At 32.5% G+C, this 17,796-nt stretch overlaps 3 protein-coding genes and 4 non-coding genes across 7 annotated transcripts; 5 read left to right on the plus strand and 2 right to left on the minus strand.

Annotated features, from left to right (window-relative positions):
- Positions 1 to 15: 15 nt before the first annotated feature.
- On the minus strand, positions 16 to 791 carry LOC108489409 (ubiquitin-40S ribosomal protein S27a). Its single transcript, XM_017793946.2, has one exon. It carries the CDS (start codon positions 629 to 631, stop codon positions 161 to 163), a length of 471 nt encoding a protein of 156 aa, XP_017649435.1. The 5' UTR covers positions 632 to 791; the 3' UTR covers positions 16 to 160.
- A 549-nt stretch (positions 792 to 1,340) lies between these two features.
- TRNAK-UUU (transfer RNA lysine (anticodon UUU)) lies at positions 1,341 to 1,413 on the plus strand. The gene has a single exon. It is a non-coding gene; the product is annotated as a tRNA-Lys (tRNA).
- Positions 1,414 to 1,505: 92 nt separating this feature from the next.
- Positions 1,506 to 1,578, plus strand: TRNAK-UUU (transfer RNA lysine (anticodon UUU)). Its single transcript has one exon. It is a non-coding gene; the product is annotated as a tRNA-Lys (tRNA).
- A 94-nt stretch (positions 1,579 to 1,672) lies between these two features.
- TRNAK-UUU (transfer RNA lysine (anticodon UUU)) lies at positions 1,673 to 1,745 on the plus strand. The gene has a single exon. It is a non-coding gene; the product is annotated as a tRNA-Lys (tRNA).
- Positions 1,746 to 1,863: 118 nt separating this feature from the next.
- TRNAK-UUU (transfer RNA lysine (anticodon UUU)) lies at positions 1,864 to 1,936 on the plus strand. The gene has a single exon. It is a non-coding gene; the product is annotated as a tRNA-Lys (tRNA).
- Positions 1,937 to 3,890: 1,954 nt separating this feature from the next.
- Positions 3,891 to 6,553, plus strand: LOC108489602 (vesicle-associated membrane protein 721-like). Its single transcript, XM_017794260.2, has 5 exons — positions 3,891 to 4,515; positions 5,135 to 5,276; positions 5,366 to 5,486; positions 5,894 to 5,956; positions 6,182 to 6,553. Exons 1-5 carry the CDS (start codon positions 4,326 to 4,328, stop codon positions 6,332 to 6,334), a joined length of 669 nt encoding a protein of 222 aa, XP_017649749.1. The 5' UTR covers positions 3,891 to 4,325; the 3' UTR covers positions 6,335 to 6,553.
- Positions 6,554 to 6,927: 374 nt separating this feature from the next.
- On the minus strand, positions 6,928 to 7,963 carry LOC108489601 (transcription initiation factor TFIID subunit 8). The gene has a single exon (XM_017794259.2). The coding sequence runs from the start codon at positions 7,864 to 7,866 to the stop codon at positions 7,012 to 7,014; it is 855 nt and encodes a 284-aa protein (XP_017649748.1). The 5' UTR covers positions 7,867 to 7,963; the 3' UTR covers positions 6,928 to 7,011.
- Positions 7,964 to 17,796: the final 9,833 nt, after the last annotated feature.

Here is a 17,796-nt window from a genome sequence, read left to right on the forward strand (position 1 = left end):
AAAGAAGAAGAGAACTTCATAAGATTTGATTCAAACATTTCAATTAGCAACCAAAATTCCAAAATAGAAACCCAAAAATTATAACATACTAAAAACAAACAAAAATCAGAACATGACAATACGATTACTTGAAAACAAGTAAAAATCTATCTTATCCCACTCAATCCCCACCAGCCTTCTGGTAAACATAAGTGAGCCCACACTTACCGCAATAATGCCTATCAAAATGGTTAGCCATGAAGGTTCCAGCACCACACTCGGCATTGGGACACTCTTTTCTCAGCCTCTGAACCTTACCCGACTCGTCCACCTTGTAAAACTGGAGCACGGCGAGCTTGACCTTCTTCTTCTTGTGCTTGATCTTCTTGGGCTTGGTGTAGGTCTTCTTCTTCCTCTTCTTGGCACCGCCGCGGAGGCGGAGGACGAGGTGAAGAGTGGATTCCTTCTGGATATTGTAGTCGGCTAAGGTGCGGCCGTCTTCAAGCTGCTTCCCGGCGAAGATAAGGCGTTGTTGATCGGGAGGGATGCCTTCCTTGTCTTGGATCTTGGCTTTGACATTGTCGATGGTGTCGGAAGACTCGACCTCAAGGGTTATGGTTTTCCCCGTTAGGGTTTTGACGAAGATCTGCATCTTGACGCCGCAAGGGTTTCAAAAAATGGGAGATTTTTTTGAGTGTTGGGTGTTCATATATGTGAGAAGGAGGGTGGAGTTTAGGGTTAACCTTCGAAATTACGTATTTGCCCCTTGATTTTTATTTTATTGAAGGTGAGTACTAAATTGGGTCGTTGATATATAATAAGGAACCCGTAGGTAAAATGAAAATTGAATCTCCTTCTTCTGTTCAATGATTAGAAGCTTATATAAAAAAAATAGGAATAAATTTTAAAATTATATATGTATTTTAATTTAATGTGTAATTATATATATTAATTTTAATTTAGTGTAATTATATACGTGAAATTTTAATTATAGTTCAAAAATATATTTGAAATTTTAATTTTAATTTAATCATACATATTTAAAAATAAATAAATACATTAATTTATTTTTATATTAGATAAATATAATTAATTATGTATGTAATATATAAACAGAAAATAATATTATATCAATAATTATGTTAATAATTTATAAAATTAAATTAAATTAAAATTTTATATATAAAATTATACAAAATTAAAATTCATATATAATTATTTTGTGAACATTGTATTAGAAAAAATAGGGCACCCTTTGTTTTCATAATTACATAATTCCAGCTCGAACGAAGCACAAGATTTAGTTTGTGAATTGTGATAATGTCTACAATAGCTTTAACGAGGATGATTGGCCATTGGTAGCCGTCTTAGCTCAGCCGGTAGAGCGCGTGGCTTTTAACCACGTGGTCGTGGATTCGATTCCCACAGACGGCGTTGAGTTTTGTAATTTCTGTTTTACATTTTTGTTTACCAAAGAGAAGAGGGAGAATACCGATGACCCACCACTATGTCACTGAATGCCAGTAGCCGTCTTAGCTCAGCCGGTAGAGCGCGTGGCTTTTAACCACGTGGTCGTGGGTTCGATTCCCACAGACGGCGTTGGGTTTTGAAATTTCTGTTTCATATTTTGTTTTTTACCAAAGAGAAGAGGGAGAATACCGATGATTCACCACTATGTTACTGTATACCAGTAGCCGTCTTAGCTCAGCCGGTAGAGCGCGTGGCTTTTAACCACGTGGTCGTGGGTTCGATTCCCACAGACGGCGTCGTGTTTTGTAATTTCTGTTTTACATTTTTTTTTTGATAGATTCTGTTTTACATTTTTGTTTACCGGAGAAGAGGGAGAATACCGATGATCCACCTCTATGTTACTGTCTATCAGTAGCCGTCTTAGCTCAGCCGGTAGAGCGCGTGGCTTTTAACCACGTGGTCGTGGGTTCAATTCCCACAGACGGCGTCGATTTTTGCAACCTCTCTTTTTGCATTTTTGTTTACCGAAGAGAAGATGAAGAATCCGGTGATCCACCGCTATACTGCTGTGCATCATTAATCCGGCGCCATCTACCCCCAACTTAACTGCTACAAATTTAGGTTATATCTGAATATTACCACTTCATAAAAAGGAAAGTCTTGGTTAAATGCATAAACTAGCAGGGAAGGGAAGGGTGCCACTTTCATCATCATTCATTCATTATTATGACCTGAAAATCTCGTCTACTTTCATCCACCTTAACCAATAATTTCTTTATTAAAGGTTAGATTGAATTTTAATCTAAGAATGTTAGCATCATCGTTGGAATTAGGTCAGGTTATGGTTATATTGGATTTATTCACTCTATCTTTCGTCATTAAAACAAAGATAAATATGTTATAAAAAATTAAACCTAAATCAATTTACAAATATCTGAAAATACTCAAATTCATCTCAAAATCTAATCAATTTAAAAAATATACCATATGAAAGCAAAAACTAAAATTGAAGAGATAGAAATCTTAATTTAGATTCGAGGAATATTTATAAGATTTATTTTTAAGGGGTTAAATTCATTTATGGGTGATTTGTATGAGAAAATAATTAACATAAATATTAAGCATTAATTAAAAATGAATAATATTTAGCGAGTTTATTCTATAAGTAAGATTAAAGGGTTAATAAGAATTTGACAATATAATAAAATATTAAAAAAAGATAATACTTATGGAATAAAAGTACACACTCTATTATAATAAATATTAACCCATAAAAAAGAATCTGCTTGATTAGTTAACTTGAATTTACATGACTAGCTACATGCATGTATGTATGCATGGTATATATAGGTTCATCTGCTTGATTAGTTAACTTGAATTTACATGACTAGCTACATGCATGTATGTATGCATGACATCCATAATGTGTTACATCTTAATTCAATAAGTCCAAGTCTACAAGTTTTTCAATGTATTAACTCCTAATTATACCTGCCAAACAAATTATAGAATAATTATTCTAAAAGGATTAAAATATTAAATCTAAATAATTACAGATAAGCACAAGTACAAATTATTTTCTTTGTTTTCAACCAAACATTGATATATTTATTTATTTATATATATAAAAAATTAAATATTTGTGCAATTTGATCCACACAATAGAGACAATCCCAATGGCATTGGGACCCTTCACTTTCAGCTTTTTCAAAGAAAATCATCAAAGTTATCAAAATATCAATTGGATTTTCTAAGTTCAAAATTCTTGTTCTTGGACTATATTCTATTCACCTTTCCTAAATATTGCTTTTCATTTCCAATTTTAATATATTAAAATTTAAAAGAATCTTCATCATGAAGAGTGTCTTAGTGTTTATCAGCTTTTTTTTTTTTGTTAAATAATTTAAATTTAAAAGAAAAAGAAAAGAAAAGAAAAGAAAAGGTTTTAGTTTACCTAATTTTTAAAAATAGGTGAAATGTTGAAATCATTTACATAACACTTTTAATATATGATAATTAATGTCGATTAAATTTTAGTTCGATTAGTATTAGTATTGTTGTCAATGTAGGAGGACGTGAGTTTGAGCGTGTTAAAACACATTATCTTCCTATTTAAGATTTGAAAAAAGATTATGGATAACTTCAGTTTTTGTATAAAAAAATAGATATAACAAAAATCTATAATGAGATTAATGCGCTCTCTCTTTTTACCAAAATGTCCTATTTTGATATTCATAGAATTATTAAAAGAATAATACTAAAATTAAAATTTACAAAATTGATATAATTTTTAGTGTTAAAGAAATAAATATTAGAAAATTTTAATTATAATTATTTATAAATTGTTGGATTATTAATTTTCAAGATAATAATTTAAGGATAAATATTGTAAAATAGAAATTTGACCATTAAAGGACAATATGAGACATAATTTAGAAAATAAAGGAAAAGTGTAACGTAAACGAATTTAATCCTTGAATTATTTAAAATATTTTATCTTTTAATTATTTGTGAAACTTTAAAGATCTCTCCAAACACACTGTTTAAGAATTTAAAAGTCCCAACTTTAAATCTGAAAGGGCAGAAATTTATTTAATGCAAATCAGAAATAATCATTTTTTTTTCGAAAAAAAACAATTATTTACCCAAAAAACCTTTCAAGTTCCAATTTTTAAACCTTATTAACCCTTTTTCACTTTCCATTTTTACTTCTTGTTTCTAGATATATCAAAAAAGTCCAACAAAAGAGTAATTGTGAAGAGAAACCAAGGGGGAAAAAAGCAATAGAAAAGAGCAAGCAAGCTTCAAATCCCAGATCTCTCTTTGTTTTCTCTTTGAAACCCAAATTTTCCCATATAAGAAAAGCTTCTGAGAAAATGGTGCCCAAATCATTGATCTATGCATTTGTATCTCGTGGGGGAGTTATATTAGCTGAGTATACTGAATACAGTGGGAATTTCAATTCCATAGCTCTTCAATGCCTCCAAAAGCTTCCTTCTTCAAACAACAAGTTCACTTACAACTGTGATGGCCATACCTTCAATTATCTTGTTGACAATGGATACAGTTAAGTTTTTTTTTTTGTACTTTTAATTTTCATGATTTTAAATTGTTGGTTCCTTGATTTCCTTGATTTTAGAAGTTTGGGTTTTTTGGGAAGTGAGTGGAAAATCAAAATGAAATAGAAGAGAATTTTGGAGTTCTTTTTTTATTCCTTTCAGATATAATCTGATCTCTTGAACAGAAATGGGATTTGGGATCTAGAAGGAAAGTTTGGATTTTGGTTTCTCCCATACGATTATTTATGAGAAAATTGCTTAAATTTGTGCTTTATGCTGCCGTTTCTTCATGTTAATAGTTTATCTCTGTGTTTAATCTGCATTATAGTATTTGAAACTACACAAATTGACTGCTTAGTAAATGGAGATTTATGATGAGATCCCTTTTTTTAACTTAAAATTTTGCCTGTATATAGTGTATTGAGTTCGTGTAATATGCAGGTTGTTGAAGGCCATGTGCAAATGTGGTTAGTCTGAAAGATGATTGGAACATATTGTTTCAATGAATTCTAATTGAACTCCTTGTTGAAAGAACCTTATTACTGTGTTATTATTTGCATTCTCATTGTCAGCTCTTTTGTTTATCTATATATGTTGGTAGATTGGCTGACTCTTGGATGTTGCAGCTTATTGCGTTGTTGCAGATGAGTCAGCTGGAAGGCAAGTGCCGATTGCTTTTTTGGAGCGTATCAAGGATGATTTCGTGTCGAAATATGATAACGGGAAGGCTGCTACAGCTCCTGCCAACAGCCTGAACAAGGAATTTGGGTATCTATCTCTTTAAAATCCTGAAAATACTTAACAGGGGAGATCTTTTCGTATTACCAGAGCAAATATAACATGCTATTAAATTGCAGGCCAAAACTGAAAGAACATATGCAATACTGTATGGAGCATCCTGAAGAAATAAGCAAGCTAGCTAAGGTCAAAGCTCAGGTTTCTGAAGTCAAAGGTGTTATGATGGAGAACATCGAAAAGGTAGTATATGTGCTTTGTTCGCTTCAACTTTGTTATGCTCCTGTTGCTATGTCAGCAATTTTTACCTGTCATTTACTATTAGGGTGATATCCCTTTATTTTCTATTGAAGTTCCTTGTTAAATCTTAAAGGGTCTTTGTGAATTTGTCTGGGATTGAATTTTTCAAGTAGTTCTAATTGTTTGCCAGGTTTTTCCAAACGTCTATACATGTCCTATACCTCCATGGAACTATCTGGCTTAGCTTCTTATATATCACATTTTCCGGTAGGTTTAGGGTTGATGTTGCCATCCTGCAATACTTGAGGCAAATTGAATTCTCCAACATTAAACTATGATATGATGTCAGTACCTAACCGTCATATCAGAAACATGCTTTTGGTAGTTGTTACTGAATTTCCTACCTGCAGGTGTTAGATAGAGGGGAAAAGATAGAGCTGCTAGTGGATAAGACTGAGAATCTTCATAATCAGGTCAGTGATTCTCTCTGTCGCCTCTTTCATGCATAGATCTGGGTATACATAAAAATATAGACACGTCTTAACTTAAACGACTTTATATTGTTTGTATTGATGTCATGCGAGAGTTGAGTAGCGCCTTAGATGTTAGTTGAGTATGCTAGAGAGCTGCAGAACTTGATTGATAAAACATCATGCAAGGAGACATAATTTTAACTTGTTTTCACTGTTTCATTGCAGGCTCAAGACTTTCGAAGTACAGGGACAAAAATCCGAAGAAAAATGTGGCTACAAAACATGAAGATCAAGCTGATTGTTCTAGGAATACTTATTGCCTTGATCCTTATCATTGTCCTCTCTGTTTGCCATGGTTTCAACTGTGGCAAAAAATAAATGCTATTCTTAGAAGGCTGTATTAGCTCACCACAGCTTTTGTGATATAATCTTGTGAGGGAAAGTTTAAAATACATACATATATATATAATACTTTATATGTCATAAAAGACTTACCATTTAGCAATCACCAGGTGACTGGTGTAAGTTATTTTTTATTGTGAACAAAACCCTATAATTTTTTATTTGGTTAAATGAATATGCTGCTGCTTGCAACCATTGAAGCTTCAGTCAGTAGGCAAAGTTTTGTATGATGTTCTATCTTTTAACTCAATCTTGTTGGCCATTGATTGCCTGTTTGAAGATCCCAAAACATGTTGAAATGCTTCTTTTAGTCCCACAAAGTTTTGCACCAATCAACACCAGCTAATGCACAATTCTAAACAAGGAAAACAGATTGCATGTAGTAGAATCATATAAACTTCAATAAATAATTTCTAAACATCATAGTTTAATAAATAATTTTGTTGTAGCCTAGTAGAAGCACAGCCTTTCTTTTTTTCAACATTTTAGTCATTTAAAATCATATGAGTTCCTGGGTTCAACTATTGAGGGGCCAACCAAAAATATTGCCATAATATATAAACCCAGGCTTTTTCCTACTAAAAAGCTTAGAAATTTCCTGCCAGTGCCAATCAAAAACTTAACTTTCTGGCAAAATCCCAAATGCTCAAAATCTAAAGAAACTGACAACGCTTCTTCCTTCTCTTATACACAAGAATCTGCTTCTCTTCAGACTTAACAGATTTCTCACACACTGCTACTGGTTCTGCCTCTTCTTCATCTTTACTTTGACCAAACACATTATTGCAACTAATAACATTCAAACCCACCCTTGTCCCTCCACCATTATTAACCCTGAACTTAATCCTTGATCTCCCTTTTGGTAATTTACCAACATTGTTACTCCCACATCTTTTCTCTTCAAAACCATCAATTTGACACCCCAAAACCAAGCTGGAATTCTCCCACAATTGTTCCCCATTAACCCTTTTATCACAGTTCTCGTTAGTATCACCTACATCAGGAAACCTTGGTAACCATTCTGGGATATGACCACCTCTTTCTTGAAAACTCCCTGGAACAGCATTCACCTCTTCACTTTCCCTTTCTTTTGCTCTTTCAATGGGCTTGGCAAAAGGTATTTCATTGGTGGAGCTGACAAAATCCGACAAGCTTTCCAACGCACTGGACTTCAACAAACAGTTGTTGTGGTCATAGAGAGTGGATGCACCCATGAAACCCACCTGTAAGGACATGTCGTGGAGGGCATTGGTAAGGTCGAGGATGTTGGATTGGGTACGGCTGGCCGCATTGGAGAATGATGCAGCGGACTTGACCAGGGTTTCCAGGTACTTGGTGGCTACCAAGGTAAGGGTTTCAAGGGCTGAAACACGGCTGCGCCTAAACCCAACTGATTTGCAGATTTGAGACACTGCTACTTTGGTGATCATGAATTGGAAATCCCTTGGATTTGTTGTTGGTTGTTGCAGGTGGATATTTGATTTTCGCTTTGATCTTGATTTTCTCATATTTTGGGTGGGTGGGGTGACTCGATTAATCTTAGAGAGAGGAGGGAAATATGGAATTATCAGCAAAAACCCTAAATATATTCTTTTTTTCTTTTTAAATTTGCTTTGTAGGGCATGCCAGTAATTCTGGCTATAAATATTTATTTATTTAGTTTTACTTGTGTTCGGTTTTGAACCCAGGTTAACAGCAAATCAATTAGGCCATGCCTATGGAATCCAAGCAATTTTCATAAAAAAAATTTGCTTTAATTTTCAACAATTTAGGTTTCGATATGCGTTTATTTTTAGTGTGGTGCGTTTAGTATTTTTTGTCACACGTTATGTATCTAATCTTACCACCACCGTTATTTTTATACTAAGCGTAGGTAAACACACTGTTAATCCAAAGGAGCCCTTAGCTAGAGGCGAATCCAATGAGGCTGGCCGGGGCCCGACCCTCCCTAAAATGGAAAATTATTGTTTTAGCCCTTTAAATTTTAAATTAGTAAAGGTAGAATTCACTTTAGCCCTCCTAAAATTATGAAAATTTAATTTAATTCTTTAAAAATTATAAAGATATAAACTATTAAAAATTAAAATTCCATTTTGACCCCCTTAATAAAATTTTTTGGCTTCGCCTTGCCTTTAGCCTTTTTACTTTTCAGATTTCAAAATTCAACTGTCAACATTGTCAATCTTTTTTTTAGTTAAATTTGTTGTTGTGACATTTTAAAAGTAAAAAATAAATAAAAATTAGTCATCGATTATAATAGTTTTTTTTGTTAAATATAATGATTAATTCTAATGTATGTTATTTATACTTATAATTATAATTATAATTAATAAAAATGTAACCATATTAAAATAATTATTCAAGTAAATTGATTGTATTGGTAGATGTTTTATTTCAAATATGCACTTTTTCCAGCATGGGTTTGGAGATGGATTTAAGTGCTCTCGAGTTTTTACAAGACGAAGGTATATTATGGGATATCGAGGTTTATATTTTGAGATAGTCTTTGATGTTTAAAATAACGAAGGAGTTTGGTAATAAAGAATATGTAATTCATTTTGGAATTTACTTGGTTAAAGCTTAAAATTTTTATTTTGGGATTTTAAAAATATATATAATTCAACAATTGTATATATTTTAAAGATTTTAATAATTGTTATAGAATTTTTAATTTTTGGATATATATTTATAAAATTTTTGAAAAATGTTTTTATAAATATTTTGAAGATTGTTTTATTTTATTTGTAATTTTAAGACAGACAACATTGCACATTTACAAAATTATCAGGGGTCAAATGTGTTTTACATTAATTTGTTATTCAAGTTATTCAAATTGTACAATTCAACTCGATTCGAACTCAAAAAACTAAATTACTTATCCGAGTTTATTTGAAAAAAACTAAATAACTCAATTCAATTAACTCAAATTTTTTTTAAAAAAACTGACATTTTCTAATAAAATCGAATTTTATTCGCCCCAAACTAAAACCCCAAATACTATGAACCTATAAGTACCTCAAACTTATAACAATGCAAACTCAAAATAATTAAGCCTATAATTGACCCTAATTAAAATAATTCAAAATTTTTAAAAAATCTAAAACTTAACCCCTCCAACTAGCCGTGTGTAACTTCAATCACTACAGTGTGACCCACATTATTAGCCTGCTAGGCTGCTAATTGTTCTTATGATTTTTTTTAAAAGCTATCTACAAAGCCTTTCAGGCCCTGTTTCGGAACATGAGCTGGCTTGCATTCTGTCTTTGAATTTGGTTGTCCAAATGGGTTTGGGCTTTAGTTTACCCATTTCTTTGGCTTCATTATTTGCCATTGCTAATTAATTTGTTCTTAAAGTTGTACTACTACACAATAATACTAGGGTGCGCGTTTGATCAAATTGAATTAAATTGAATTGAGTGAAGAAATTTTGTATTAATAGATTTGAGGAGTCCTATTTTATCATCTTAACTTGATTTAAAATATTTGATTTAAATCAAGTGAATTTGTTCGAGTTAAATTAAAAATTAAACATGTCAAATTAAAATATTGTTGCAATATAACTAATTTCATGTTACAGCACATAAATTTTAAACCATATATATTTGAAAACTTTTTCAAAGCAAAAAAAAAAAAAGATAGTTTAGTATGATAAGCTTTAATAATTAATTAACTTATTTAGGTTCTTAAAATTATTATTCTAGAAAATTTTTAAAATTTTAACTTTCTTTATATATATATATATATATTTAACTTTTTAATTTTTGAAAAAATAATTTTAGAATTTTATAAAAGCTTGAATTTTGAAAATTATTTTGAATTTTTATTGAGAGACCAATTTATTCATTTTCAAAATTGACGAGGGACCAAAGGAGTATTTAAACAAATATATTATTTGAATTGTAAAATTCAATTCGAAACTTAAATTACTTATTTGAATTAACTCAAATAACTAGATTTAATTAACTCAAAATTTAAAATTTTTTCCAAACCATTCACAAATTCGTTTCGCTTTACATCATTAATAGTGTGAAAAAGGGCCTATGAGAACTCATATTTACAAGTCTTCCAAGTTACAAGTTAAGTCAATTTATACACTGCCCCCAACCAGTTTTCTTCATCTTTGAATAAAAAGGAGAAGACTACTTCGGTTTATTTGAATGAAAATAACACAATCAAACATGATAGACAACTTGTTTTTACTAGCATTAACTTTACCGTGGTCAATGAGGATTGAATAATCCACAAACAAAAATGCAAATTTCAATGGTTGCTTATGACTTTTGACTAAAAGGGTATCTCCCAACTTGTAAGACCAGACCAAGCAATATAAGAAAGATGAATACGCCCACCCACCAACCCACAACGAAGAAAGGGTTTACCAAATGAAAGTAAATTACGTTTGCATTAACAAGGTATCCACCCACCAACCAAAGGGGGGATTAATGACTTGACCTGGGATTTTTCTTGGATCCACTGCCTTGACCTCAAATCTCTCATTAATTCCCAACCATGTAAAAGTGGCCATGGCTGAATCATATTAAAGTCTTATGGGCCACAGATGTTAGCATTTGTCCCCATTATTGCCCTCTTCATTTCTTGCACCATCTCTATTTGGTCACTCATTAACACAAATCTCTCTCTCAAACTTGTCTTCCACTCCATTCCTTTTTTTCTTTTATAATTTTAGGCATCAAAATCCTCTCACAACATTCTTTCCCTATCAAGGGACCCATTCAGGAAAAAAGAAATTGTCATTGAAACCAACAATAAAACCAAAAAAACCCAAATCAATCTTTGAATAGCTTCCTTCTCCAACTTGCCTTATTCAACACAATTACAAAATCTAAGGAATCTCGGTGTCATTGCTATTAATAATTTTGCCCCTCAAAAAACTTCTTTATAAAAATAGAATAAAGTGATAATGCATGTGCTTTGCCTCTCTGTCCACTTCATTAAATTCTGCAAAAAAATCAACTGCTGCTTCTGCTATTTTTCCTGTCCTGCAAAAGCTCAGATATTGGGTCAAACAGCAATCAAATAACTTGGAATATTTATATAAACATCTCTCTTCTTCAAACACTGCATCTCTGCTGCATGTGAGATGAGTTGATTGTCGTATACTTATAAAAGTATTATAAAAGATTTTATATTAAGACCATAATTATATTTTATCCTTCTATTAAAAAATAAATAAAGTAATTTTTATAGAGTAAATTAGTTTATTTATTTTTACTATAAAATAAATCCTTATATATTTTAGTATGAGATATATATCATAAGTAAATGTTTAATTATTCTATTAATTACAGAAATTATTAACAGAAAATATCTGTTTATTCTTTAATTTAATGTATAAAAATTAATTTACATGTACCTACATTTATCATATATATTATATTTAGTTTTTTTTCTTAACTGCTTTCACATGAAAGAATATACGTATATAAATATGTTGGGTGAAGATATTTAATAGTATACGATAATTTTAAATTCATGAAATTCGATTCACCTGCAAGGACGCTGTATCTCCAGTAAACTATTTCACAATTTTAATCGATTTTCTGTATTTAAGATTTCCCAACAATACTAAATTTTATTTCAATTAATTTACACATTAAATTTTAATTTATTTATTTTTATTCGTTTTAGTATATCTCACAAATATTCCAACACAATTATTATTTTTAATTGCTTATAAATGCTCAAATTCTTTGAAAATTAAAGAAAATTACTATTTTCTTCAATTTTAGTCACTACCCAGATTTTAAACTAATGGAAAAAAGAACAGATAAATTAATTAATACCCATCAACATTCATTCGCTTCCACTTCGTTTATTCCCGCTCACATGGGTGCTTCCCCCTAAGGCGGAATGCTCCTTACCGATGCATTTTTACATCCCATAGCCTCGGCAAATCGTTTAGCCCTGTTAATTTTCGGCATAAAAGTGCTCGAACAGTGAGCTATATTACGCACTCTTTCAAGGGTGGCTGCTTCTGGGCAAACCTCTTGGTTGTCTCTGCACCCCTACCTCCTTTATCACTAAGCAATCATTTATGGGCCTTAGTTGGTGATTCAGGTTGTTTCCCTCTCAACGATGAAGCTTATCCCCCATCGTCTTACTGGTCGACCTCGGCCCTGTTATTTTGTGGTCATATTTAGTATTCAGAGTTTGCCTTGATTTGGTATCGCTCTCGCGGCCCACACCGAAACAATGCTTTACCCCTAGATGTCCTGTCAAATGTTGCGCTTTAATGCATTTCAGGGAGAACCAGTTAGCTCTGGGTTCAAATGGCATTTCACTCCTAACCACAACTCATTCGCTGATTCTTCAACATCAGTCGGTTCGGACTTCCACTTAGTTTCACACAAGCTTCATCTTGGTCATGGATAGATCACCTAGGTTCGAGTCCATAAATAGTGAAAATTGCCCAATGAAGACTCGTTTTCGCTATGGCTCCAGTGGGTTCCCTTAACCAAGCCACTTTGTAATACCCCTAACTTGTATCCAACTCCGAAACAGGGTTATGAAGCATTACCGAACTTACAAATCAAACAATCAAACATTTCATATTCATTTCTCATTCAAATAAAAAACCATTCATATTCAATCATATAGTCCCTAATACGAGCCCTTGAGGCCCAAATTAAACATTAAAAATGGTTCGGGACTGAACCGAGTACTCAAGAATTTTTAGGTAAACATTGAAATTTTTCAAAGTGTAAGGGACACATGTTCATGTGGCCAAGCTGTGTGTCTCACACGGCCAAAAGACACGCCCGTATCTCCAGTCGTATGGGCTTTCGAAATAGGGACACACGGTTTTGTCCCAGCTCGTGCCCGTACCCGTGTAACTCATTAACTTGGTTTACACAGCCAGACCGCACGCCCATGTGCCAGGCCTTGTACCCTTCGAAACGGCCTCACACACCCATGTGCCAGACTGTGTGCTAGGCTGTGTGAAAAGTGAAGGGAATACTGACTTGTGCCACATAGTCAAGCCACACGTCTGTGTGCTAGGCCATGTGAAGCTACTGATTTGCTTCCTATAGAAATTATAGGGGACACATGGCTGAGACACGCGCCTGTGTCTCTGCCCGTGTAGACAAAATTGGCCATTTTCCAAGTCATATTTCTCACCCAAAATTGGTACCAACCTAAACACAAGAACTTGCACATAACCATTACATAAATAGGCATTCAAGGCCAAGCAATATCAAGCTTACCACATATTATAACATCACATACAACCATGTTACTTATAGACACCTCAATAGGCCATTTATAACATGTCAAATATGTCTCCAAAATCTACCTAGATGATTATACACATATATGCATATTTGTGCCTAATACTTAGCATGCATGTCACTCATCAATCTCAATTATTTGGTACCCAAAATACCAATTCATAAACAAGGCATTCCTATGGCAACCATTGCACCACATACAATAAGGCTATTTACATATTTACATAACAAAAAGTATGTCCACAATACAAGCCAATTGAAATGGCTAAAACACAACAAAATATATAGGCTACCATTAGCCAAAATGACCTATACATGCCATTTAACCAAAATATAAAGTCAAAAGTACCAAAATAGCGTTTGATAATGTGATGAGATCTCCGACAACTTCCAATCCGAATGAGCTTCCGAAACACTATAAAACACAGAAAAATAACTAGAGTAACCAATTAAGCTTAGTAAGTTCTATAACACAGAATTTAACTTACCATTTAACCACAATTTAGGTAAACAACTCAAAGCATAACACAATTCAATTTGGCCAAAGCCTAACACATGATCACTAACTAAGTTAGTCATGTAATTCATATAAAACTGAGAATTATGTATAAGCTCAACAACTATTTAAATTCCATATACATGTAACATTTATACCATGTATCTGTATATATTATATATATAAACCATTTCCATATAATTCACGTAAATACCTGTACTAGTTTGTATCAAACTCATATAAACTCGTAACAAAATTGCACTTGTTGAACCACTTAGAATATCATTAGTGGGTAGTACACACAAGGTGTAGTGAACTGTAATTCGTCAATTATTGTACATATATGCTTATATGAGTTATAAACGGTAAGCTCTTCTGAGCTGAATAACGGTAAGCTCATACGAGTTGAGTATCAATAAGTTCCTCTAAACTGAATAGTGGTAAGCTTATACGAGTGGAGTATCGGTAAGCTGATAAGAGCTAGAATTGGTCATTTGTATCTTACGAATTCTTAATGTGCAAACGGGGCTCAATATTTTTCGTACGTCGTCGATTTTGCGCTCGATAATTATACCTAGTAATTACACAATCCACATGCATATATTTCAATTTAAAGCATATAAATGCATAATTTAATTACACGAACTTAGCTCAAACTCGTGCAGAGAAAAACGATCGTTTAATCCAAAACTTTGTCCTTTCCCCGATCTAAATCTGTACGTTGCTTTTCTTGATTTATAAATCAAATTTAACTAATTTAAACCCCTATCTATTCAATTCAATCCAAAAATTATGTTTTGAAAAATTACTATTTTGCCCCTATACTTTTGATTTCTTTACAATTTAGTCCCTAGGCTCATAAAATGAAATTCATGCAATTTCCCTCATAACCAAGCCTAGTTGAATTTAATATATACTTATAGCAACCCATACATTTCATAATTTCACACATTTACCACACAATTTACACATTTCTCAATTTAACCCCTAATTGACAATTTCATTAAAAATCACTTAACAAAAGTTATTTAATTCTCAACAAAGATTCATTTTCTTCCACTAAACTTCACAAAAAACTGAAATGCTCTCATGTTAAAACCCTAGAATTTCAATCATTTTGCAAATTAGTCCCCTAATTAGCTAGGTTAAGCTACAACGATCCCATAAATATAAAAATAAACAAAAACGAGACAAGATATCACTTACATGCAAGGGATTTGCTTAGGCAAAAATTTCAAGCATCCATGGCTATTCTTTGCTGTAAAAATCGGTTGGAGAAGAGAATGAAAGATGATAGCTTTAATTTTTTTGATTATTTTATCTTTAATTACCTTTTTACCAAATTACCCTTACCTAAATTTAAAAATTTCACAATTACCAAGCCATGCACATCCACTAACTCGTTTAATGGTCTAATTACCGTATAAGGACCTCCACTTTAAATTTCTATAGCTATTTAATACCTTTAGCTAATAGAACACAACTTTCGTACTTTACACGATTTAATCCTTTTTCAAAAATTGAACACATAAAAGATAAAATTTCTTAACGAAATGTTTATACAATAATGCTATTATACTGTAGATCATAAAATAAGATAAAAATAAATTTTTTGACCTCAGATTTGTGGTCCCGAAACCACTGTTTCGATTTCACTAAAAATGGGTTGTTACACACTGCCTATGAGTCGTCGGCTCATTCTTCAACAGGCATGCGGTCAGAGCCCTGGGCTCCTCCTACTGCTTGGGAGCATAGGGTTTCATGTTCTATTTCACTCCCCGACAAGAATTCTTTTCACCCTTCCCTCATAGTACTACTTCGCTATCGGTCACCCAAGAGTATTTAGCCTTGCAAGGTGGCACTTGCTGATTCACACGGGATTCCATGTGCCCCATGCTACTTGGGTTAGAGCATAAGCTAATGATGTTTTCGGCTACCAGACTATCGCCATCAAGGGTTTAGCACTTCATCGTTTTGCTTAGCAGTACAATGCTTTTATTACTCTCCCACAACCCCGTTTTCACAGTTTAGGCAGCTCCCATTTCGCTCGCCGCTACTACAAGAATCACTTTTGCTTTCTTTTCCTTCAACTACTAAGATGTTTCAGTTTGCCAGGTCGTTTCTTGTCTAACCATAGATTTAGCAGCAGTTCGAAAGGTTGACCTATTCGGGAATCTCAGGATCTATGTTTATTTTCAACTCCTCGAAGCATTTCGTCTCTTACTATGCCCTTCCTCATCTCTAGGTGCCTAAATATCCATCGTAAGCCTTTCCTCATTTGAACCTGGCTCTTAACCTTACTTTACTTAATTTAAGGCTATGCCATCCTAAGGTGTTGCTAAATGAAATGGAAGGATCTTATTAACGTCCATAAATGATAAATTATAGATCGAACTAACTGTCGAATCAGAAAAATTGGGTACTATCATATAACTTTGTTTCGGCTAAGTTCACGAGGTAGAGATAAGCAGACTCGAACCACTGACATCCGCCACAAGGTAAACCACCGCCTTTCAAGCCTCCGACTGATTCTACCATAAAGGCTAATGATAGACAATAACTCCCCTCCCCCAAAAAAAAACACAACTTACAACTTTCATCGTATTTTGCTATCCAAAGAACAGCTCTTCTCAAAATCTCAAAAGGTGCTAAGTTAAGAATATATATAGAAATAACACAAAAGTATTATTTTTTTAAGTGTCTCAAAAGTTTTACGTATTATCTTAATGTTATGAATTGAAAAATATGACTTAGAGGCATAAAACAATTCCCTTAAAACCTCAAAGATATAAGAGCTAATCGTAGAGAACCAACTACACAAGATTGTAAGAAAATCATATATATAAACCTTTAACTTTACATATTTTTTAGCAATGTGGGATTTTTCAATTTTGCAAACTATCAACAACAATAACTTAAAACGCGTCCTTAAATTTTCTTTTAAAATTGAATATAAAAACTTAAATATGTATCGATTTTTCAACAATATATTAAAAAAAAAGACAATATATTTTCATTATCAATATAAACATAAAACATATTAAATTGAGAATGAATTTGTTAGATGTGTGGACATATACTTGTGTTGGTTTATTTTGTAAACATTATTGTCTGAATATTGTCGTGTTATACAGGTAACATCGCAACGAGGTTTTCGTTTCACCAAACACGGCTTTGTTTTTCTTGTCTGAATATTGTCATAAAATATCAATTTCAAGTACAGTAATCGACTTATCTCGTGATTTAGATAAGCTACCTAACTTGTATTTAATTTTATTTTAACTTGTATGTTTCGATTGATTGTTGTCTAAACTTGTAAGAAATGGAAGCCCCATTATTTATAAAATATCATTAAAAATTAAAAAATAAAGTAAAGGGCATCTGTAGATGATTAAACCCATTATTGCAATTTCAGAATTAGGATTAAAAAATTTTTTAGTTGACGGACTTTTTCAGACAACTATTTTATAATTTCTTTATTTTATACCATAAGCTTATGGTGGATGATGATGATAATGTGGGGCTTTTAATGACCTAATTTTCCAAATCACCATGCTTTATGCTCTGTAATAAAATGTGGTAAATAAAAGCAAATATTAATCTACCAATTTATAATTCATTTGGTTTAATTTTAATTTCAGTCCCTTTAGTATGCGGAAATCTAAGATTTAATATTTCTATTTTAATTTGAC

This window comes from Gossypium arboreum, chromosome 10 (genome assembly GCF_025698485.1).
Source record: "Gossypium arboreum isolate Shixiya-1 chromosome 10, ASM2569848v2, whole genome shotgun sequence".
NCBI lineage: Eukaryota > Viridiplantae > Streptophyta > Magnoliopsida > Malvales > Malvaceae > Gossypium > Gossypium arboreum.

Coding starts and splice junctions, on each gene's coding strand:
- LOC108489409 (XM_017793946.2), bottom strand. CDS start 631: ATGCAGATCTTCGTCAAAACCCTAACGGGGAAAACCATAACCCTTGAG.
- LOC108489601 (XM_017794259.2), bottom strand. CDS start 7,866: ATGAGAAAATCAAGATCAAAGCGAAAATCAAATATCCACCTGCAACAA.
- LOC108489602 (XM_017794260.2), top strand. CDS start 4,326: ATGGTGCCCAAATCATTGATCTATGCATTTGTATCTCGTGGGGGAGTT. Junction 5,277..5,365: donor AGCCTGAACAAGGAATTTGG/GTATCTATCTCT, acceptor ATTAAATTGCAG/GCCAAAACTGAAAGAACATA. Junction 5,487..5,893: donor TGATGGAGAACATCGAAAAG/GTAGTATATGTG, acceptor TCCTACCTGCAG/GTGTTAGATAGAGGGGAAAA.